The sequence below is a fragment of the Panthera onca genome, chromosome A2 (genome assembly GCF_046562875.1).
Source record: "Panthera onca isolate mPanOnc1 chromosome A2, mPanOnc1 haplotype 2, whole genome shotgun sequence".
Lineage (NCBI taxonomy): Eukaryota > Metazoa > Chordata > Mammalia > Carnivora > Felidae > Panthera > Panthera onca.
This window is the reverse complement of record NC_138340.1, coordinates 91,127,914-91,152,457: the sequence shown is the minus strand read 5'-3', so window position 1 is coordinate 91,152,457 and position 24,544 is coordinate 91,127,914. Positions and strand designations below refer to the sequence as shown.

Genomic DNA, 24,544 nt, shown 5'->3' with positions numbered 1-24,544 from the left:
CTGCAGTAGAATCCCAGAAAGGTTCAAGAATTCTAGGCAAATGGACTTTCAAAGGGGGGGGGGGGGGGGCAAAAAGTGGCTGAAAACAGGTCTCCTGTAGATCTTTCTCCACTCTAGAAAGCCAGGCAACTTCCTACCAATGCCAGCAGAAATCTAGAGGTTTATTCTTAGGAAAAATTGACAAACAGAATACATGGCTCCTAAGTCATATTGAAAAAAAGAGATTATGATGAAAGGGTACACCCAGAACAATGACCCCTCCAGCCTCCTTCCCCTACTTAGTTCCCAAAACACTAGAAATCAGGCTAATGCCTTCTAAACAAAAGAGGACTCTTTGGGGAAACAGATCAGTCCAAGAAAAATTATTACTTAGGTCTGGGCATGGTCCCAATGGAACTGCTAGATCTCTGCAACAAGAGTCACTAGAAGGCCCACTGGTCACCAAATCCCTACCCACACATATAGAGCTTTCAATCGGCTTTTTAGGGTCTAACTCTAAAATATGAAGACTACAAATTTTCTGATATTTGAGGAAAGCCTCTCGCATGACAGTCAAAGGCAGAATAAGCAAAAATAGGATTGGTGGTCCCAAACAATAAACAGACCCTTTCCCAGGAAGGGAAAGGCACTAATAATAAGGGAAATCATTTTTTAATTAAAAGCTTAGTCCAGAATGCCCCAGATCCAATTACTAGGAATTCCAGAAAGAGAGGGAAAACAAAGGAGAAAACTATTCAAGAAACACTATTTTTCAAATTTCCTCAAACTGAGTAACTTGAATTTTTCAACTTAAAAGAACCTACTGTGTATTCAGAGAAATAAATGAGAAAAAAAAATCTACACACTAAGGGACATGGAAACAATCAAAATGGTAGGGATAAAAAGGTTTCCAAACACATCTGTAAAGTAAAAAACAGGCCACATATGAAGGATCAAACAGAATGGCATTAGACCTCTCAAGAGAACAGACAGTACCTTCAAAACTCCTAAGAAAAATCATTTCCAACCCAGAATATTCTATATTCAGCCAAACAATCAGATATGAGGGTAGAATAAATTTTTAGGTCTCACATTCTTTTTTTCCCAGAAATTCTTTTCTCAAGTAGCTACTAAAGATGTACTTCACAAATATAAGTGAAAAGAGGAAGAAAAAGACAGGAACCAGAGAATCCAATAAAGGAGGGAGAGGTGAAGCAAACTGCTAGGATAATGGGGGAAAGAAAGTCCCCAGAGAACAGCTATCAACCAACTTAAGAAAAATATGCTGATTGAAGGAAGAGGGCAGAGGGCCCTAGGAGGGATGTCTCCAAGAAATGAAACTCAGAGAATAGCTTATGTGTTTAATATATGTATAGGTACATACACATATATGTATTATATATAATGTACATAAGGGTTTTCAGTGTATTGAAGTGTTTGGGAGTGAATTAGTTAAGGATACAAAGCAAAGTAAGCAAATGAAAAATGAGGCAAAATCAAACAAAAAAACAGCAAAAAGGTAACCAAAGCACAGTGTGATTGACTGCATAATCATAAACCCTAAATGATCAGGTAAAGTAACACAGGTACATACTGATTTAAATGAGGTAAAACCTGGAGTTCAATCAAGTGAATACTAATTTAATCATTTAATCCCAAATGGTGATTCTGTACAACTATATTGAGAGAATGAAAAGGAAAACGTGGATATGTTGGACTGCATATATGCTGAGCGTGAAGAGTGGAAAGGTAAAAGGTGTGAAAGAGCTAAATCCACATCTTTTTACCAACAAATTTATAATATCTAAAACTAAAAAAAAAAAAAGAAATAGTAGTATAAACATGTTACTTTAAATCTGGAGATAGAAGATATCTGGAGATAAACAATATCAAAAAACTGAGAAAATATTTGAAAATGCTTGCCTGAGGGAGTGGGATTTGGGGGTGGGAGTAGAGAATGAGGCAGAGGCCTGCTACTTTTTATTATAAACCTAAAAATACTATCTGACTTTTCAAACTATGGAAAAAGTAACTTGAGAAATAAAGACAAAAAAGTTCTGCACATTTTAAGGATACATTACCATGAGTCTCAAGGAAAAAACAATTACACCCCCATCAACTTCTAGTAATTTCATAGTTTCCTACATTACTAATAATATAATACATACGAAAAGATTACAAACATACATACCTGATTCAAGATATTTTTTTAATGATTCTTCAAGTGAAGGAACAGGCAGAGATGGAAGAGAATCCTGGTATTGAAATGTTCGTTCTTCAGTTGATTTAGCCAAGTGATTTTCCATGATGCAATCACAACAGGAAAACTAAAGAAAAAAGCCCTCACAATTTCAATCTCATAAATATTCTTATATATGCTAGTTCCAATGCAATAAATCATTATCTAGAGACCACAGTATATACAGAACTTTGTTCTAGTCCTTACAGAAGTCATAAACTTGTCAGAGTGAGAAAATCAGTTAAAAAACAAAAAAAAAACAAAAACAAAAAAACATGTAGATTCCAAGAGGTGGAGCTCAGAGTCAGTACCTACTATTTGCCAAGTACTACGGTATCATAGAAGACTTTATCTAATCTTCCTATTATCTCTGCCTTTTGGCATTCACTGACATTTTACATACCAAGAAACCAAAACTCAAAAGACATTTACCAACTCTAGTAAGGTCAAGATCTGTTTGATTCCAATCTTCCCCTTAAACAAAAGCTACTAGAGACAGGAAAGAGAACCCACAGGAGCTCTAAATGGGTAGGGAGAATTCAGATGTGTAGCAAGTTATGGTGGGTGGAAGGTGAGCACTCCCAAGAGCCTAGTATGAAAAGCAGAAGATTCATCCAGCTGTGGACTTGTAGAATATTACAGAATTCATCAATCATACGATAAGCTGTTGTAACCGCATGCAGATGGTTTGAAGCCTACCCAGAATGACTTCAAGTATCCCCAGCAATCTTGAACAAATTTATTAATTTTCATCAGAGAAATCAAACTAATCCAAAATGTGAATGAGGTATACAAATGTTAAAAGGAAAACTAAGTTTCTCAAAGTCTTTAATAGCAACTGAGAAATCAAGGAACCTTAAGAATTATCTGTGCTTTCAAATCTTTTTAAAAACTGACAGCAAACCAAATAAAATATTCCACTCATAGGTTAAAGAATAAAACATTATCAAAAGCAAGGGTGTGGCAGAGACTATCAGCCAATATTAACTGTTTCCTTTTTTTTTTTTTTTTTTTTTTCTTAACAGAATCCTGACTTTCAACTGGGTATAAAGCCACACAGCTTTATCTCCTACCCTGCCTTGGAGCTCAGTATGACTTTGAAATGTGTCACCTCCAGGTCATGCCCCTATAAAGGACTAACTACATGTGTTCTCCCTGTGCTTTCTCTCCTCACTAACAGGTATGACAAATGGAAGCAGCACCTTACAGACACCTCAACTGCTTACAGACACCATGTATTGACAGAATCTTCCTATTACCCCTAGCCTCCACCCTCTAGATGTATGTGAAAACACTGTCATTCATGTCATCAAGCTTTGTTAGGCTAAAACAGTTCAACCTACAGCGCTAATAAAAAGATATAATCCAGAAGTAAGGTACAACAAAGACCTCCCATTTAATAGCTTCTTGCTATCTAATGACTTTGCACTTTATTTTGACCATCCACCAACATTAGCTTTAGACTTAACGGAAATGTAGGCATGGGTCCATATGCCAACTCTACCACTTTCTAGTCATGAGCCTCTGGGCAACTGACTTGAACCAAATTCCCTTATCTGTAGAGAGGATAATCATACAATCAGAAAGAGTTGTTGTTAGGATTGTTTTATTTATTTTTATTATCATTCTTAAATAGGCTCCATACCCAATTGGGGCTTGAACTTGCAACTCTAGGATCAAGAGTCAGATGCTCTACAGAGCCAGCCAGGTGCCTCCAGGATTGTTTTTAAATGACTGCAAAAACACGTCACAGGGGCGCCTAGGTGGCTCAGTCGGTTAAGAGTCTGATTCTTGATTTCGGCTCAGATCACGGTCTCACAATTCGTGGGTTCAAGCCCCGTGTCGGGCTCTGCATAGACACCAAGAAATCTGCTTAGGTTCTCTCTCTCTTCCCCTCCCTTGCTGGCACGCCATCTCTAAATAAACTTAAAATAAAAAACAAAAACACACATCATAAAAATAAAGCAATCTGGGGCACCCGAGTGGCTCAGTCGGTTAAGCGTCCGACTTTAGCTCAAGGCATGATCTGCCGGTTCGTGAGTTCGAGCCCCGTGTTGGGCTCTGTGCTGACAGCTCAGAGCCTGGAGTCTTCTTCAGATTCTGTGTCTCTTGTCTCTCTGCCCCTCTCCTGCTTATGTGCTGTCTCTCTCTCTCTCTCAAAGAATAAACATTTAAAAAAGTGTTAAAAAAAATAAAACAAATAAAAAAAGTAAAAATAAAGCAATCTAGTTGAGACAACCATGTTATGCTAGGCAGAATTTCTAGGAATGGCTCCCATGATTTCACCCCTACACTCTCCAGAACTTGTGAATATAATGAGATCATCACTTCCATGACTGTGATCATGTTGTCTTACACAGCACAGGTGACCTTAGATTATCCAGGTGGGTCTAATCATTTGAGCCCTCAAGAGCAGAAAGCTTACTCCAGCAGTTGGCTGTAGATGAGTCAGGGGGATTAAAAGCATGAAAAGGATTGAAGGTGCTGTCTGGCAATGAACATACAGGTGGTCTTACAGAACTGACAAAGCCCCCAGCTGGAGCCTAGGAAGGAAATCGGGTCCTCGGCCCTAGTACACCTGCAAGAAAATAAATTCTGCACCTTCACTTAGCCTAGAGGTGGATTCTTCCTCAGGGCCTCCAGACCAGAGCCCAGGACTAGAGAAACCTTTATTTCGGCTTTGTGAGGTGCTAAGCAGAGTACCCAGATAAAACTACCTGGACTTCAGACCTATAGAAGCTGTGAGATAACCACTTTGTGATTTTGTGTGGTTTGTTTTGTTTTTTTAACTAAGTTTATGGTAAATTGTTATGGCAGCAATAAGAATCTAATACACATACGTAGAAAAGATAAGCTATTCTCTGTATACCTACCTCCCTTAGTACTTAATGGACGCTAGAAAAATGATACCAAGACTACCAATCCCATACCTATATGGTCTTAACTCACCAAAACGTACACAGTGAAAATATGAATTAGGAGATTTTTTCAGCAAGGACTGTTTTGAATATTCAACTACAAAGATGAAGTCTAAAAGAACCTACATACGCATTAAGAAAAATCACGACACTGGATTTAATTACAGGATGGCTTCCTGGGGGCAATAAAATGTAAACACAGATTGGAAAAGAGAATCGGGAACAGCAAGTAAAAAAATAAATTGCCACATACCGGTACACGAAGATGAACTGGTTAGGACTTCCAGGAGGCCGCTGCAACCATCCTGTTTGAGAACACAGGGGTTTGAACTAGGCTGGTGACTGTGGGAAGCAAGAAACTAGCGTGACAACCGCCGGGGGCGGGAGGGAACATGGAAATTTTTACCAAAAACTGGCTTAAGAAAATGGAAGACAAGAAATCTGCAGACTATGAAGCCCTAAGACTTAAAACTGTTGGGAATCAGAGCACGCACTCAAAAGAGTCCATCTACCAGACAGCTGGCGAACAACTGTTACGGGATTCACCAGGTTTTGGACAACCACACTCAAGAGACAAAGTGCTGCCGGTGCCCGGTATCTGGGGCCCCCGCCCAGACGCAGGGCGACAAGCTTAAAGCTTGGGTGTAGATACAGAAGTGCAGAGCGAGGAGAGCTCAGACTTCTCCCACCACACCAAAAGTTGCTCCGCACACTCAGGAGGCCACCAAGTGAGAGAAATCCAAATAAGCAGCGCTACGGCACCACCCGGCGGCCCAACCTCGGGGGTACTTCTACGACCGCGGCAGGCGAGCTGCCAGACTACTCGACACTCCCGCCGAGTCCGAGCACTTCCGCCGTTCCACGCTATGGAACTCTGTTCTACGCAACTTAACTTTTCCCCACCATCTCCACGGGCTGGGGAGAGAGGGAGCGCTGCCCCATCGGGCCTACTGGTCCTCACCGCTTGCCCTTCACCTCCTCGGCCGCGACCCGCGGCCCCCGAGGAGCAGGAATTAAACGGAAAGCCGCGAGGGTCCCGCCCCGCAGGCACCGGCGAACGAAGATTGGATGGAAAGCCGCGAGGGTCCCGCCCCGTACTTGAAGCCTGGGACGAGCCGGGCCTGCGCTCTGACAGGACCCAGCCCAATCTCACTCGGGCGTCCTCTGCCGGAGGCTGGGTTCCAGGCTGCGGGGCTGGGAGGGGCTTCCCCGACGCTAGAGAAGGGCTTCCCCGACGCCAGAGAAATGGCCCCAGCCCTGCCGGACAGCGGTTGACTGCTTTCAGCAGGTGGAGCCCAGCGCCCGGGCCAGGGATACAGCGGGAGACTCCGGGCAGGCAGCCCTCCGCCTACGCAGGCACACAACTCTGGGACTGACGTAGTAACTGATGCCTCAGACTCAATCTTGGTCCAGTTTGTGCAAGACTCGGCGCCCTGTTTACCTGCCTCTTCTAGCCCCAGCTCTGTCTTGCCAGCCGCTCCTTCCCCTTAACAGTGCGACTCTTTTTGCAACCCTCAAGCAATAATTTATACCATTGCTTTTTAAAGGAATCTTGTTCACCCTGTGTCTTGGCAAGAGAGTAGTGACCACACAGATATCTGCTTAATCTCTTTTTCTATCCACTGAGACTGAAGTTTGCCCAGCGAAGATAATGCTTCAAGCACTCTGCAGCATCCCTGGCTTCCCTACCCGTCTACAATTCTTCATGATGTCCAAGGTCGGTGAAGCCCCAAGGGATGCTTACCCTGCAAGCTTGGGGTTGATCTGATGTTTTTTTTTTTAACTATTGCGCCAAAAAATAGAGTTTTCAACCAAAATAGAGCTAGACGAGTTCAAGAAGATCGCAATGTGATTAACTTCGTTAAACAGGCCAGTCTATTTTACATTTACCTCCTGAAACAAAATATACTGTTCGAATTTTCATTTTAAATACACTGTTTCATTTGTGTGGAAGCAAAGACCAATCTTTTACCCTGGCTCTGAACTAAATATCCAATATAAAGAACTGAGTTTCTAATTAACATATCAATGGAGGTCTCAATCCTTTATCTGTCTTTCCTAACTCCCTGGTAGTTAAATCTGAAGTGAATGGAACTGAAGCTATGTATAACTGAATATTCACTTGGTTTGAATATTCCTAAATTTCCTACAGAACTGTTAATGTGTGTGATTATGGTGCAGCTCCAGCCCTTGCTGAAGGTGTTGCATAATATATGACAGACACACCTTTCTAATAAAAGTTCTGAATTCTGAACTATATCAGGTCAAGCAGGTTTCGAATAGGAGTTGTAAATTTGTAGTAGTTGTTTCTGAAGTTGTCATAAAGACTATTTCTCACAGTATGTAAATGTTGTGTTCTGGATAATGTTACAATTGGCTTATAAGATAGTATTCTCACACAGAATAATAAAGTAATAGAAAGCTGCTCAAAAGCCTTCATTGTACTTTTTTCTTCTTCCTGATGAGTCTTGGCACCTCTTGAAAAATTTATGCTTATTTAATGCCTTTTGATGGCACAGAAGTTAGGGTCTCTTCACTATCTTTCTCCTACTCTTGTGACTTATGGGGAAACAAGTTATTTCTGTAAAGATTCCTGGATTCTTGAAAGGTGGAAAAAGATGGACTGAATGAAAATGACAGGAATGGAGACTTGAGTGTGCAGGGAAAAAATGTAAGCTTAAAATATACTGAGGAGCCACTTGGGTGGCTCAGTCAGTTAAGCACCCAACTAAGGTCATGATTGTATGGTTCCTGACATGGAGCCCCACATGGGTGCCCTGCGCTGTCAGCATGGAGCCTGCTTGGGATCTCTATCTCCGTCTGTGCCATGCGCACGTGCTCTCTTTTTCAAAAATAAATAAATGTTGGGGTGCCTGGGTGGCTCAGTCGATTAAGCATCTAACTTCAGCTCAGGTCATGATCTTGCAGTTTGTGGGTTCGAGCCCTACATCGGGCTCTATGCTGACAGTTTAGAGCCTGGAGCCTCCTTCGGATTCAGTGTCTCCCTCTCTCTGTGCTCCTTCCCTGCTTGCGCTCTGACTCTCTCTCAAAAATACATAAACCTTAAGAAAAAGTTTTAAAAATAAAAAAATAAACCTTTTTAAGAAGATTTTAAAATATACTGATAAGCATATGTACTAATAATCCTTAAAAGCATATAAGTGATTTTTCTTCAAAATGCATAATAAATACTTTAATGGCAGACTCCAGATTATGTTCTGTTCAAGTTAAATTCTAACTGGTTTGCATTTCTTAGAGTGATATGGAAGATACTGGCTAGTGAGGAAGATGTTTCAGGCACATGAAGTACATTGATAACAGTAAGTTTTACCAAGATTAAGAACTGATTGTGAATCAAAATATTTTGCTGCAGAAAAACTTGTAAGTACTATAAGTGGTGATAATAAGTTTTTTTAAGTTGCCATAAAAGATCTTTCATTTTTAGTCCTGCATAGGTCTTTCTCACTATGCTACAAATAGAAAAAGCCCTTAGAGACGAGTCCAGTAAGTACAACTAGCTTACTGCTAAGACTTGTAACTCTAATGTGGTGGGGAAACTGAAGGGAATCCGATTTATTTTATTTTTTAATTTTTTTTTTAATGTTTGTTTATTTTTGAGAGAGAGAGACAGAGTACAAGCCGGGGAGGGGCAGAGAGAGAGGGAGACATGGAATCTGAAGCAGGCTCCGGGCTCTGAGCCATCAGCACAGAGCCTGACGTGGGGCTTGAACTCATGAACCATAAGATCATGACCTGAGCCAAAGTCTGAGGATCAACCGACTGAGCCACCCAGGTACCCCAAAGGAGATCCATTTTAGAAAAGGTCCATCTGTGCTGTTTGTCTGCTAGGCCCATTTGCTCATGTTTTATATTTCATCTTGCATCTGAGTAAACCAAAGAAGCTAATTATGTTTACATTCCAAGGGGGAAACAAGAAAGTTAATCATTCTCTGAGTTTCGTCCTAGGCCCCCATATACCTGATAGCATCTTAAGAACAAACCTCAGCAGACACTGGTGCCAACAGCCCCTTCCTTCGGTGATTTGTGGAATAACACCTATTGTTCACCTGACACTCACCTTTGATTGGACCCTACCCTGGATTCGTGAAGGAACCCATGCCCTGGACCCCTTTCCAACATAAAGCCCTAATCCCAAGCAGTGGAGAAACTCACTTCTTTTCTGAGCCTCCCAGACACTCCATCTGGGGTATTCTATCTGTTCTGTGCTATCACTTAGGTTATTCATTAAACTCTGCTCTCACTTCTTCCCGGCTCATATTTGATTTCTATCCTGTACAAAGCCAAGGACCCTCCAGTCCTATAAGACCCCCTTTGGGTCCTCAGACATAGCCTGCTTACTATGTCACTACCTGTCACTAAGAAGTAATGAAATAACATATAAATAGCTCTAATCTATAGGATAGATCTTGACTTTCATCCCAGTGTGTAAAATGAACATATGGAAAACATAGTGTTCTTATTTTTAATGGGGAGGCAGTAAAAAGGTGATCATTTTGGGAAGCAGCCAAAAACAAAGTATGCTGGATGCAAAGAGGCCAAGAAGGTCTAGAAACCTACTTCTGCACCTGCGAGACATGTGTTCTCAATTGCACAAGGATTCATCATGTAAACCCCACGTAGGCAGGCTTTGGCATTTTCTGGGAAATAAAATGATACTCTCCAAGCTCCATGCTCCTACTTTATAGTTCTGAGAAACTCCCAATAAGATTTACCAGGTGTCCCAAAGCAGGGCCCATCATGCCCATGTCTCCAGCTGGGCAGAAGCCCCAAGAGAAACTGGAGTCATCCTGGCTTGAGCAGGATTTACAATCAACCACACGAAACTTGTAGTCCTTAGAACATAAAATGGGTTTCATCATCTCTTGCAGCTGCCATCCACTCTTTCGTAACACGCAAACTGCTGTGGGAAACCTTCCTTCCTGTTCTTGTTCCTTCACCTTCTTACCAGCAACCCAGGCTGACTGCGTACCTGTTTCCTCACAAATCCTTTCCACTGCCCACCTTTTGTGTAATCACTGTGAACCCTTCTCAGCTGCAATTGCACCCTGAATTCCCTCCATCACTAAAGCGGCTTAATCTGAATAGTTAACATGACTAAGCAATTTGACACACTTGTCAACACCGGCTGCCCACTATTGTGGTTTTCTTGTTAGCATTCCAAATATCCTGGACTCTGCTTTGGTGTGCTTAATATTCACTTCCTTTTTCGTGTGTTTCATACACATTCATATGTGATTAGCTACAGAGATAAAAGGCTATACAAGCAAGTGTTTATTTTTAATTTATTTATTTTTGAGAGAAAGAGAGAGAGGCAGAGCAAAAAACAGGGGAGGGGCAGAGAGAGAGGAGACAGATAATTGGAAGCAGGCTCCAGGCTCTGAGTTGTCAGCACAGACCCCTTCGCTCAAACTCACAAACTGTGAGATCATGCCCTGAACCGAAGTCAGACGTTTAACCAACTGAGCCACCCAGGCACCCCTACAAGCAAGTATTGACTGAGCACTGCTCCTTACCTAACATTCTATTCAATATCAACAAATCAACAAGTCAAATCCATAAATTTATGAAAACCTCCCCTCAGAGAAATACAAATACACGTATAGAAACAAAGTGTAAAAAATTTCTGAAGGTTCACAGATGCCCTGGAGCTTACTCATACATACCCTTTCAGCCTTGATCAAAGCATGGGCTACAATTTTCATCAGAACACCTGAAATGCTTGTATCAAATGCAGATTCCCAAAGGTTGCCCCAGGCTTTAACTGAATTGGAGGGAGAAGGGGGACCCCAGAATCTGCATCTCTAAGGAGACAGTCATTCCCTACCCTCCATGTATGCGGAGTGCATAGCAAGTGAGAATCTCAGGACCTAGGTGTCTACACATCCCACATTAAGAATCCTAAGTAAGAATAGCAAAAATTAAAATGATAGAGAATACCCAGTGCCATGTCTGGAACTTAGGAATCTGAGCAGAAAGCTGTCAAGTAGAGAAAGGGAGAAGGAGGCTTGCAGCCAAGGAAGGGGAAGAATTGGACAGAGGGAAGCATGGGCACAGAAGTGTGAACTAATGACAGTCTGACTGGGAACTGGAAAGAACTAAATAAAGGAAGTTCAAAGTGCTCACACGAAGTCATGAGCAAGACTGTCGGAGTTACATGTAGAAGTCATGAGGCCAAAAATAGTGGTGCCAGGCTCAGGCTGGTGTGGTTTTGGAGAAGGGATGTTTAAAGTAGTCTTGGTGGGAGGACCTGGGTGGCTCTGTTGGTTAGGCAGCTGACTCTTGATCTTTTTTTTTTTAATGTTTTTTAATGTTTATTTATTTTTGAGACAGAGAGAGACAGAGCATGAACAGGAAAGGGGCAGAGAGAGAGGGAGACATGGAATCCAAAGCAGGCTCCAGGCTCCGAACTGTCAGCACAGAGCCCCCACACGGGGCTCGAACTCATGGACCGTGAGATCACCACCTGAGCCAAAGCCGGACGCTTAACCGACTGAGCCACCCAGGTGTCCCTGCTCAGGTCTTGAGCTTAAGGTCGTGAGTTCAAGCCCTGCACTGGGCTCAGCACTGGATGTAAAGCCTACTTAAAAAACATACATAAAAATTAAAGTAGCCTTGGTGGTACATAAGGATGTTTCATATTGTGAGAGTAGAGGGGAATCCCATGAGCAAATATGGCAATAGTATTTATCTGAAGAGAAAATAGGAGCTAATGAGTACTTCAAGAAGCTATTCTGGAATCATAAGATGTCAAGAATAGAAAAGACCTTGTTACTTATCTCTTACAGCATCCTCATTTTTAAAAACTGCTTTAAAGTTTATTAAATATTTATGTATTCATTAGCATTTGAGGTAATACTTTTATGAAAATACAATAGGTTAATATAAAGTACATTTCATCACCATATTTATTTTTTAATTTTTATCCGAGCCTCATTCCCTACCCCCAGCCCCCAATCTCCTCACTTTCTTATTGACACCTAATGATGTAATTTGCATCCAGGTCACACATGACAAAGCTGAGCTTGAAAGTAGCTCTATTTCCATACCACTCAAATGACACAGTGCCCAATGCTGAGAGGTAATAGGTCAATATTTATGCTACAAGCAACCTTTATCCAGTAATTGGCTCAGTAGTGATAAGCACTGAGGATGGGCATTTGAGACAGCTACAACAATAGCCTACAGCTGCCACTGCTCGGCTCACCTCTGCCCCTACGCAGGGGAGCCACAAGGCACAGGAAGCTCCACTCCTTCGGGGGCAGGCATTGCTAGTGAGCGATGACCAGGGGGTACAAAAGCCAGCCCCTTTGCCTCAGGTGGAGCTAATTTGGGGGCAGCTCATGTTCCAGAGCCCCCCAGAATAGACTGAGGCCAACTCCAGCCAGGACAATTGCTCTGCCCCATTCAGCCTCACCCGCTGCCTCCCTGGGTCACCATCATGCATGGTCTTGGATCCAGATGGCAGAGAGGTGGAATGCAAGAAGGAAGAGGCGGACTGCAAGAAGTTTGGGAACACCGGAATTGCTGGAGGTAGAGAGAGACTTTTTCTACTGGAGCAGAAGTGTTTTCAGGAAACATAAGATCAATGGGTGGGATTAGGTTTGTCATAAATGAAACCTGGGCTTTGGACATGATATTCAACCATTAGAAATGTTCGCAATCCTAGATAAATGTCCACAAACCTGTAAACAAGTGAAAGTTTGCGTCCTGCTGTTACCCTAATAATTTGGCACATTTATTTTTTCTCCTTGGTTCATCCATCCATCCATTCCACCATGTTATTGTCAGTCACAGTAGTAAGTGCAGGAAATAAAGTGGAGCCTAAGACTGACATGTCCTCTAGCCCATGGAGTTTACAGTTTAGATGGGGAGACAGCCAAGAAGCAAATGAAATACACAAGTAAATATCAAATAAGCATTTAAAATTTTTATTAAGATAGTAAGTGAAATAAAATATCTAATTTATATACTTGGTAAAAGAAGACCTCGTGGACAGATAACATGAAGCTGAGACCTGAAGGATGAATATGTTCCTGGGGGTGCCTTGGTAACTGGGCTCTTGCCAGGTGAAGATGGTTGAAAGAGTCCTCTATGTAGAAGGCAATCGTGTGCAAAGACTTTGAGGGATCCCAAATGAGATCCATGTGGCTGGGGTCCAAGAAGCAGAGGAGGCATGTCAAGAGAAGAGGTAGGACAGGAGCAAGCTCACACAGGAATGCTCACCATCCAAATCAGCATGAGGCTTCTAAACTTCAGCTGCCGCTTTAAATGGCCGTTCTGATCTATCTATGTTTTGGGAGAGGGATATTTCAGACTGCTGGAGTGCAGTATTTTTAAAGACAGACTGTCCATATTGTTTTACAACAACCTCATCAGAAAATTTTTAGCCATGAGTTCATTTTGAAAACCTTGTCTTGGTTGGATAAGTTCACTAAATTCCCCTGAGCATTCAAGGTATTCCAGTTTTGGACAGTTTCAAAAGGTAAGATTTTATTCAGACCTACACAATTAACTAATATTTCTTTAAAGCAATAATATTGCCCAATGTTGTTGTGTATTTGGGGTGTGAATATGTTATGCCAGATGACAAAAGGGATTTTGCAGAAGTAACTAAGTTAAAGACCCAGAGCTAGGGAGCACTTCCAGGGTTACTCAGATGTGTCTAATGTACACAGATGTTCTTAAAAAGAGGGAAGTAGGTGGGTCAGAGTCAGAGAGGGAGATGTAAAGATGGATGTCAGATGTTGGAATCCTGTGATTCCCACCTGTGTTTGAAGATGGAAGGGAGCCACAGGCCAATGAATGCAGATGATTCTAGAAGCTGGTAAAAGGTAAAGAAACAAAATAGCTCTTAGCGCTTCCAGAAGGAATACAGTTCCACTGACCCCTCAATGTTAGCCCCTTTTTCTGAGTTTAGATGGTAAACCTATGTTGTTTTAAGCCACTAAATATGTTGTAATTCATTACAGGAGCAAGAGGAAGTTAATATAAAATAGGCATACCAAATATGTGCCCAAGGCCACATCACTAACATCACTAGTAAGTGATGGATCACAGTTCAAGCCTAGATCCTCTGTGACTCCCAAAGTTATACTTAAGCCACTCTCATAGTGGTATGAGTTAAAGATTTATTGAATTAAAGATATGTTGAGTTAAAGATTTATTCCAAAAGTCTGAAATAGCTGAGAAGAGGATATGTCCTAGTATTTTGAGTTGGCTTTGGTATCACATCAGTCTTCCAAACAGAATTCCCTGCAACAGTGGTGTGGATAAGACCAACTACAACAAAGTCCAGAGCAAATCTTGAGTGAAAGAGAATTTCTCCATTCTGTCTCCCCCCGAACCCCACTACACTTAACTGCTACTATCACCATGATCTACTTTGAATTCTTGAGTGTTCACATTTTTAGCAATACACAAAGTGCTTCACATACATAAAGTTCCTTCATCCTTTGCTTACACTAACATTTTAATAAAGACCTTTAGCACACTGCATCAGCATTCAGGTTTCATGGTATATAACTAGGGTGAATAGAAAGAATAAAGATGATGACAGACAAAAGAACAGAAAGCTCTTGAAAAATGTGAGTCTGTAAACAACTGCCTTCTATTGAGCCAGATGGCCAGTCAAGTTGGAAATGAGCGACAGATGTGGCCAATTAGTTCTTAAAAGTAGTGGAGTTAGAGCAGCTCTACAGGTTACTTTGAAAAGAAGCTCAGAGACATCACTCAGCCACTCATGAAATAAGACGCTAGATCCTTTCCTACTACAGAAGAAATGGAGAAAAAGACTGATCATATAACACTTTAAGGTCCTTAGAGTTACATACAAAGCAAATACACTTACATGTGCTGGCTATCTATACTGGCAGATTAGGTCATGTTCAATCACCATCACTTTAAAGATTAATCTTTGGTTCTAATTTTTCTAATCTCCATTTTATGAATGCCATTATGTGTTGAGTTGTAAACTGTTTAAAATTGTTTTTGAAAAGATAGACTAGATAGAAATTTTAAATGCACAAATGTCTGGACCGTCAGTTGCAGAAAATCCAACTTGAAAGAAATTTAATTTCATTTATTTTATTTGAATATTTGACACACAATGTTACATTAGTTTCAAGTGTACAGCTTGGTGATTTGACAAGTTGACACGTTATGCTATGTTCACCACAGAAAGAAAAAAAAATGTTTAAATGTAAATTATAACTGTAAGCATCACCTTTTAAGTCACTTTGCAAATCACCTCCTTCATATTTATTGGCTTTCTTGCTTCTACAACCTCAAACTCTTCCTTGCCAAGCACAAGAAAGGGTTAACTCTTCATCTTCCTAGTGATTCTTACGGAATCTATGATGATTTACTTAGAGCTGCCTTATGCAGTCGAGGCTACAGTTAGGTTGAACCCCTGCCTTGAGTCATACATTGTAAATGGAAAGCATGAGGATTATGAAGACGGAAGGGAAAAAAAAAAAAAAAAAAGATTGTTGTTTTTGAATCCACACCACTGTTTTCATCACGATCCATCTCCAGCCCTACTTGTGTTTTGTTTTGCATGTAGCTTCTATCAGGCTTTCTGTGAATGCATTCCTGACTTCTATGCTGAACATATAAAAAACGATAAATACTAATTAAGTGAATGGAAATCTAGAAAATTCCACATTTATTTAAGCCTTAGAGGAGAAAAAAAGAAAGAAGGAGCAGAAATCATGAGGGCTAAAAGAAAGACATTACTAATTTGCAGTGCTTAGATTTGGGTCATAACATATTATCTGTTTTATATATTACTGGATTTGGTTTACTAATATATTATCTAAGATTTTTCCATTTATGTTCATTAGTACATTGGCCTAAAATTTTAATTTCTAGTTATGTCCTTCTGGGATTCTAGTATTAAGTTTACACTAGTCTCATAAAATGAGATAGAGATGGTGTTGTGTCTTTTTCTATTTTCTGTAAAAGTTTGAGTAAAATAGGTATTACTTTTTTCTTGAATTTTTGGTAGAATGCACCAGACAAGTCCTCTTGACCTGTAAGGGTGTGCGTGTGTGTGTTTTGTTTTTACATATTACTTTAGTGTGTAAGTTAGCAGTTTATAGAAACTTAAAATAGAATTGAACTTTTAAGGTATGACTTAAAAACAAAGTCTAGTCTGAAATAATGACAGATTCACAGGAAGTTGCACAAGTAGTATAGAAAGGTCCCAGGTACTCTTCCCCTAGTTCCCTCACATAGTTTAATATAACTATAGTACATATAAACACCAGGGAATTGACAATGGAACAATGTGTGTGTATACCATTTTATGTTATTTTATCACATTTGTGTAACTACAGCTGTAATGAAGGTACAGAAATATTCCAACACTACAAAAATGCATTTGTGCTAACCTTTTATTAATAGAGCTGTTCTCCTCCCCTCCCCTTCCTTTTCCTTCCCAAACTCTGGCAACCACTAGTCTGTCTTCCTTTTCTACAACTTTGTCATTTCAAGAATGTCGTATAAGATGGAGCGACTGCTCTTGATATCGGCTCAGGTTCTGATCTTGTGGGTCATAAGATTGAGCCCCACATATGGGTTCTGCACTGGTAGTATGGAGCCTGCTTGGGATTCTCAGTCTCTCTCCCTCTCTCTCTCTCTCTCCCAAAAATCAATAAACATTTTTTAAATGTTGTATGAATGGAATCACACTTTTGAGATTAGCTTACTTCACTTAGCAAGATGCTGCGGATAGCTGTCCTAGTAGTTGTATGTGAAAGTTGATTCTTTTTTATTGCTGGGTAGTATTTCAAGGTTCAGATGTACCAGACATAGCGGATGTTCAAAGTTCAGATGTTACTAGAAGTTTTATAATTTTATATTTTACATTTGAATCTATTATCCATTTTGAGTCGTTTACATTTAAGCATATTAGAAATAAAACTGCTGTGGACATGTGCAGGTTCTTGTGTGAATATGAGTTTCCATTTCTCTGGGATAAATGACCAGGAATGTAATTGCTGGGTTGCATGGGAAGTATATGTTTGGTTTCCCAAGAAACTTCCAAACCTTTGTCAGAGTGGTTGTACCATGTTTACATTACCGCCAGTAATGTATGAGAAATCTAGGTTCTCCACTACCTTACCATTATTGGGTATTACAAATTTTCAAATTTTTGGCTATTCTAATAGGTGGGTAGTGACCTCTCATTACAGTCGTGATTTGCATTTCCTCAGTGGTTTAGAGATGCTGAACTTATTTTCATGTGTTTATTTGCCATCTGTATATCCTCTTCAGTGAAATAGTTCTTCATGTACTTGGTTCATTTTCTAACAGGACTGTTTGAGTTTTTACTGCTGAGTCTGGAGAGTTCTTTTTTTTTTTTAATTTTTTTTAACATTTATTTATTTTTGAGACCGAGAGAGACAGAGCACGAAAGGGGGAGCATCAGAGAGAGAGGGAGACACAGAATCTGAAACAGGCTCCAGGCTCTGAGCTGTCAGCACAGAGCCCGACGTGGGGCTCGAACTCACAGACTGTGAGATCATGACTCGAGCTGAAGTCGGACGCTCAACCGACTGAGCCACCCAGGCGCCCCTGGAGAGTTCTTTATATATTCTAAGTACAGTTGGTTGTTGGCTATGTGATTTGCAAATATGTATATTTTTTTACCCAGTCTGTACTTACCTTTTCATCCTCTTAACAAAGTCTTTTCCAGAGAAAACGTTTCATTTTGATAAGGTTCAATTCATTGATTTTTCCCTTTTTGTATCCTATTTTCATATCTTAAGCACTCTTCACCTAGATCCTGAAGATTTTCTCCCTTTTTTTCCCTAGACATTTTGTAATTTTATATTTTACATTTAAATCTCTTATCCATTTTGAGTTAATTTTTGAATAAGGTGTGAGATTTCCTTTTCTTTTTTTGGCCCCTGTATATCCAATCACTTCAAATATTTGTATATATTTAACATTTTCTCTTAATACATTTTTATACATTTTATGAGTATACTTGACACAATGTTACATTAGTTTCAGGTGTACAACTTAGTGATATGTCAAGTTTATATATTATGTTAAGCTCACCACAAGCGTAGCTACCATCTGTCACCATAAAACATAACTACAGTGTCATTGACAATGCTCCTTATGCTACACCTTTTATTCCCCTAATTTATTAATTGCATAACTGGATGCCTGTATCTCCTACTCCCCTTCACCAATTTCACTCATCACCCCTCCTTTTCTCTGGCAACCATCAGTTTGTGCTCTGTATTTATAGGTCTGATTCTGCTTTTTGTTTAATGCATTTGTTTTTTTGTTTTTTTGTTTTTGTTTTTTTTTTTTTAGATTGCACATATGAGCGAAATCATATGGTACTTGTCTTTCTCAGTCTGATTTACTTGACTTAGTATAATACCATCTAGGTTCATCCATGTCATGGCAAACGGCACAATCTCATTCATATATGGCTGTGTAATACCCACTGTATATGTGTGTGGGGTCATGGATGTATACATAGAGTACATCTTTTTTATCTATTTGTCCACTAATGATACTTACTCTGTAACTGAAATCATTACCTGGCCAAGTTAGATATTTTGCCACATGTACTCTTTTTTTTTAATTTTTTTTTAACGTTTATTTATTTTTGAGACAGAGAGACAGAGCATGAACGGGGGAGGGGCAGAGAGAGGCAGACACAGAATCTGAAACAGGCTCCAGGCTCTGAGCTGTCAGCACAGAGCCCAACGCGGGGCTCGAACTCAGGGACCACGAGATCATGACCTAAGCCAAAGTCGGCAGCTTAACCAATTGAGCCACCCAGGCGCCCCTCCATAGGTACTTTTCTTTGACAACTTTGCTCACACCTGTAAACCTGCACAACCTTCCCCCAAAATGGCCATAAAGCTCAAGTGGGTCTGTGTAGGCAATTTGAAGACCAGCTTATATAGGAATTCATTTCAGTAGCACTTGATTTACCAAATGCAGCTTTATTTACTTGTCTCAAATTATGTTATCAAATCAAGAATTATTTCCTTGGATTAAATTAGTTCCAGCTCGGGGCGCCTGGGTGGCGCAGTCCGTTGAGCGTCCGACTTCAGCCAGGTCACGATCTCGCGGTATGTGAGTTCGAGCCCCGCGTCAGGCTCTGGGCTGATGGCTCGGAGCCTGGAGTCTGTTTCCGATTCTGTGTCTCCCTCTCTCTCTGCCCCTCCCCCATTCATGCTCTGTCTCTCTCTGTCCCAAAAATAAATAAAAAACGTTGAAAAAAAAATTTTAAAAAAATTAGTTCCAGCTCACACAGTTCATGTCAATGTCAAATATCAAAGTTCAAAAATACCTGAATTCCAGAACTAGATTTTGTCACTAGAACTCTAATTTTGAACTAGAAGGGAAAGCTTTGGTTTTTTCCAAATATTTTGTCAAAACAAAAACAAAGAACAAAGTGACACAGAAAGTTATTACCCCTGAAAAGAATAAATGTGCACTTTGATATTACCAATATTGTAGATTTCCAAGTGAACTGGAAAATTTCACTGAAGGGCAAAATTTCTGTGAAGAGTAAAATTTCATTCTATACTTCGTTTAGATAGGTAGCTTCAACCGACTTAACAAATTTAAAGGAGAAAGTCCAGAGAGGAGATTTGTATTGTTAATCTCTGTTGATGACATTAACAGAAAAAACTAGTGGTAGATAGTGGGTTATTTCCTCCTTCACCTAATTATCGACCCTGATTTTGCAAATATATTAAACATTAGTGATTTCTGATGTCACAGTAATCACCAACACCTTTATCTTCAAATGTCAGTGGGACTAAATAGTGTCTTAAGCCTCTTGGTGTCACCTAAAGGCAGAGACGGGGGAAAAAATAAGAGAAAAGAGGAAGGACGGGATACAATTGGAAAAGAGATAGTAATATGAAAGAAAGAGATGGGAAAATCAAAAATTAAGGCAACACTTGGACTTGAGTGAAAAATCCATGGAGTATAAAAAAAATGTATTGAGTAGGGGTGCCTGAGTGGCTCAGTCAGTTAAGAGTCCAACTTTGGCTCAGGTCATGATCTTGTGGCTTGTGAGTTCGAGCCCTGTGTTAGGTTCTCTGCTGGCAGCTCAGAGCCTGGAGCCTTGCTTCGGATTCTGTGTCTCCTTCTCTCTGCCCCTTCCCCACCTCTCTCTCTCTCTCTCTCTCTCTCTCTCGAAAATAAACATTAAAAAAAATTTTTTTTTAATGTATTGAGTAACATGAAGAAAGAGGTCAAGAAACAGCATGAAGAATCTTACTAACACACTGACCTAGATATTGGGAGAGTAAAGACATATATAGGCAAATATTTTTATGAGAGAATAAGATGTGAATAAATTTATAAAGTTATTTTAAATAAAAAATATTTCAATAAAGACAATAATTAGGGACAATTTTCCTTTTTTCTTTTTCTTTTGAAGAAGATGGTTGTGTTTTTTTTTTTTTTTTTTTTTTTTTAGCTTTTATTATTTTTGAGACAGAGGAAAACAAAGCGTGAGCAAGGGAGGGACACACAGATTCTGAGACAGGCTCCCGGCTCCAAGCTGTCAGCACAGAGCCTGACTTGGGCTGGAACTCATGAACTATGAGATCATGACCTGAGCTGAAGGCAGACACTCAACGGACTGAGCCATTCAGGACCCCTTGGGACCATTTTCAAATGGCAATCTTACCTCCATTAGTTTATCTTATCAAAATCTCATTGGCAAATTTACAAACTTTCCTTGAACAGATAGGACTATTTTTATTTGAGTTGCTTAAAGCAGTAGTGTAACATTAATAGAAGACTATAGGTCTATACTGTATCTTGGTGTTAGCATTTATAGATCTATCGTTTCCATCGCCAGTGTCCAGTGTAAGATACGCTGGAACAGACCTGTGATCCAAAAAGCCATTTGCAAAAGACATTTATCATATTGTTGATGATACTGCTAGTTCTCTGATGCCAATACTTCATGAAAAGCTTTTGCTTATTTTGGTCACAAGGTAAAAAATACAAAAATAAGCACATGGATTTCTAATGATCCATTTTGGAGTTCTTGATACACATGCGTCTAAAGCCATTGATTTGGCTTTGTATTTGTTTAATGAATTAATGTATTAATGCTTAATATATTTGTTTAACGTATTTTTAATTGGTTAAATTTTATCATTAATAAATGTTGTATCTACATTCTCAATAAGAGATCAAAAGAAACTATTAAGCAGTAAGTATAAATACTATAAACCCCATGTGGCAGTGCTAACTGACACATTCTTTTAAGGACTGAATAAGTCTTGTTTCACAGGACAATAAGTCCCCCACTAGACTGTAAGCTACTATACCTAGCACATTTTAATTCCTCAATGGATGCTTAGAAAACAGTGTTTAAAAGTTAGTTGAGGGGCGCCTGGGTGGCTCAGTCGGTTAAGCGTCTGACTTCGACTCAGGTCACGATCTCGTGGGTCTGTGAGTTCGAGCCCCACGTCGGGCTCTGGGCTGATGGCTCGGAGCCTGGAGCCTGCTTCCGATTCTGTGTCTCCCTCTCTCTCTCTGCCCCTCCCCCATTCATGCTCTGTCTCTCTCTGTCTAAAAAATAAATAAACGTTAAAAAAAAAAATTAAAAGTTAGTTGAGAATAAACAATTTGTGGAATATCCATGCAATGGGATGGTGCTGAGCTACAAAAATGAATGAATTATTGATAAATGTAATAACATGTGTAATCTTAAAAAGAATATGTTAAAAAAAAAGAAATGCTGAGAGAATGATTCAAAATGGCGGCATAGGAAGATTCTCAACTCATTTCCTCCCATGGAGACACCAAGTGTATAGCTACATATGGATTAATTCCCTTCAAAAATGACCTGAAAACTAGCTGAAGAGCTCCTCCACAACAAAAGGTCAAAGGGTCACAGCACAACAGTTAGGAGAGGTAAAGAAGCAGTGTTACCCTGAACCCATCCTTGTCATGGCAACCCACAATTGGGAGGGATTTCACAAATACAGAATTTCTCCCTGAGGAGTGAGGGGTTTATACCCCACATCAGGAACCCCAACCTTTGGAACCTACCTCAGAAAGTTGAACCCCCAAAACATCTGGCTAAACATCTGGCTCTGAATACCAATGGGGCTTGTGTCCCGGACATCCAAAAGGCTGTGGGGAATGAAAAGTCTGTTCATAAAGGGTTTGCACACAGACTCACTCTGGATCCAGCACCAAAGCAGAAGTTTGAAAATCACGATGATACATGAAGGAGATTCGTTAGCTTGTTTTCAAAAGTCTGCTGGAGACCCCGGGGTCTGGTAGGATTTTCTCCAGGAAGGAGACACTGGTGGCCATCATTTTTGTGAGCTCACCCGAGTTTGTTAGTAACCGCACTCGTGGGTGCCATTTTTGTGCTCCTTCTACCTGGCTAGGCCAGCAGATTCTCCCTTTGTCCCACTGTAGCTGGTATGTTTGTCCCACCCCCACACATTCCTACAGCCCTATTGTATAGCCAGAGGGCTCACCTCACCCATGCACTCTCCCACAGCCCCACTGTAGCAGACAAGGGTGCATAGTCCATGCAAGGAACACCTTTCAAACACTTGGCTCTGGTGGCCATGGGGACATGGGGACTCAACCCTATGGGACCGAAACAATTGGAAAGAGAGTTCTAGGCAGGTTACCAACCCCAGGGTACTGCACAGACAACAGACTGAAATAAACCATTAGTCTTCATGTGACAAAGATCTATTTACTTGTCCTGGAACTTCTTCCTAAGGGGCAGGCTTTAGTTTTACCACACATCTAGAGTATGTGGAGGATTTCTCAGGGACTGTAGGTCAGGGAACACCAGCTTAGCACTTCCTCTTGACCTTGCTATAGCTCCCTGGTACCTCCCAAAAAGGAGTTTATAGACTTGTCTAGAGCCCCAGTTGTTGCAGCTGTCACCAAGGGGACACCAAGATCTCCTGATGTGGAGGCCAGCAGGAATTATGAGTGCAGTCCCACAGTACTGTATACATTTGTATATACTTTAAAAGCTACTACCAGAGGGTCTGTCTTCAAATCAGCTTGAAACTAGGTGCTTACCAAGCTCCCACGTTTTGCAGCACTGACTGGGCTTGGCAGAAGCCTACCAAGAAAAAATAAGGCTGCTTAGGTAATCACAAAGATTCAAAAGATAACCATGAGCTAGGGCAAAGTTGAAAGATAAGTTTCATCACCTAGATAAGGCTGCTCTTCCAAGAGGGGAGAGGTTGCTGTTTGTCTAATACATAGAAACAAATGCAGAGAGAAAAGCAAAATGAGGAAACAGAGGTATATGTTTGAAACGAAAGAACAAGATAACCTCCCCCCCCCACACACAAAAAACAAAACAAAACAAAAAAAACCTTCACGAAATGAAGATAAGTAATGTACCTGATAAAAAGTTCGAAGTAATGGTCAAAAGTGTTTACCAAACTTGAGAAAAGAATGAACTCTCTAACTCAATAGAGAGTTAGAAAATAGAAGAAAGTAACAAACAGGAGTCACAGAACTGAAGAATACAATTGCTGAAAAATATACTAGAGGGGTTCAACAACAGAGTAGATGAGGCAGAAACAGCAACCTGGAAAACAGGGCAGTAGAACTCCCCCAAACAGAGCAGCAAAAAGAAAACAGAATTTTAAGAAAGAAAGATGGCTTAAGAGACCTTTAGGACAGCATCAAACAGAATAACATTTGCAATATAGGGATCTCAGAAGAAGAGAGAGAAAGGAGCAGAAAACTTACTTGAAAAAATAATGGCTGCAAATTTCTCTAACCTGGGGAAGAAAGCAGACATTTAGGTCCAGGAAGCACAAATATTCCAAATAAGATGAATCCAAAGAGGTCCATAGCAAGCACATTCTAATTAAAATGTGAAAGTTTAATGAATCTTAAAAGCAGTAAGAGAAAAACAACTTGTTGCATCCAAGGGAATGAGGATACCAGCTGGTTTTTCAGCAGAAACTTTTACAGGCCAGCAGGAAGTGGCATGATACAAAATGCTGAAAGGAAAAAACTTCCAAACAATGAAATCCTGCTCTCTAACCAAAGGACTAGAAGAATGGTGAATCAGCTATACAGAAACTTTTGGACAAAAATAAAACACATGGGACATATCTCAAGTTAGATTATATCCTGAACCATAAAGCAATCCTCAACAAATTTCAAAGAAACAAAATCATAGAATATAATTGTTGAATGTGTTAGGGTCAGGCGTAAGGAAGGGTAAAGATAGGAGTCAGAGGCTAAAAAATTTTAGCAGTCAAAGGCTTTATTTGGGAACTAAGGTCTAGGGCGAGGTTCTGTGACTGAGGGAGAGGGAGAGGGAGAGGGAGAGGGAGAGGGAGAGGGAGAGGGAGAGGGAGAGGGAGAGGGAGAGAGAGAG

General features: G+C 40.4%; 1 protein-coding gene and 1 long non-coding RNA gene across 3 annotated transcripts in view; one reads left to right on the top strand and one right to left on the bottom strand.

Moving 5' to 3' along the window:
- Positions 1-6,151, bottom strand: part of CROT (carnitine O-octanoyltransferase) — a 49,165-nt gene extending 43,014 nt beyond the window's left edge. Inside the window, exons 1-2 of the mRNA XM_078442513.2 lie at positions 5,390-6,151; positions 2,171-2,306 (exon numbers count right to left, since the gene is read on the bottom strand). Of these exons, the coding sequence (XP_078298639.1) occupies positions 2,171-2,285 (115 nt within the window). The 5' untranslated portion in view covers positions 2,286-2,306; positions 5,390-6,151. The remainder of the gene's footprint in view (positions 1-2,170; positions 2,307-5,389) is intronic.
- Positions 6,152-6,319: 168 nt separating this feature from the next.
- Positions 6,320-24,544, top strand: part of LOC144615633 (uncharacterized) — a 47,848-nt gene continuing 29,623 nt past the window's right edge. The window contains exons 1-3 of one of the 2 annotated variants that reach the window (XR_013554003.2): positions 6,320-6,853; positions 8,393-8,456; positions 9,103-9,392. This is a non-coding gene — a long non-coding RNA (uncharacterized LOC144615633). Of the gene's footprint in view, positions 6,854-8,392; positions 8,457-9,102; positions 9,393-24,544 lie in introns of those variants that run through there. The other variant, XR_013554004.2, reaches the window with a different exon arrangement.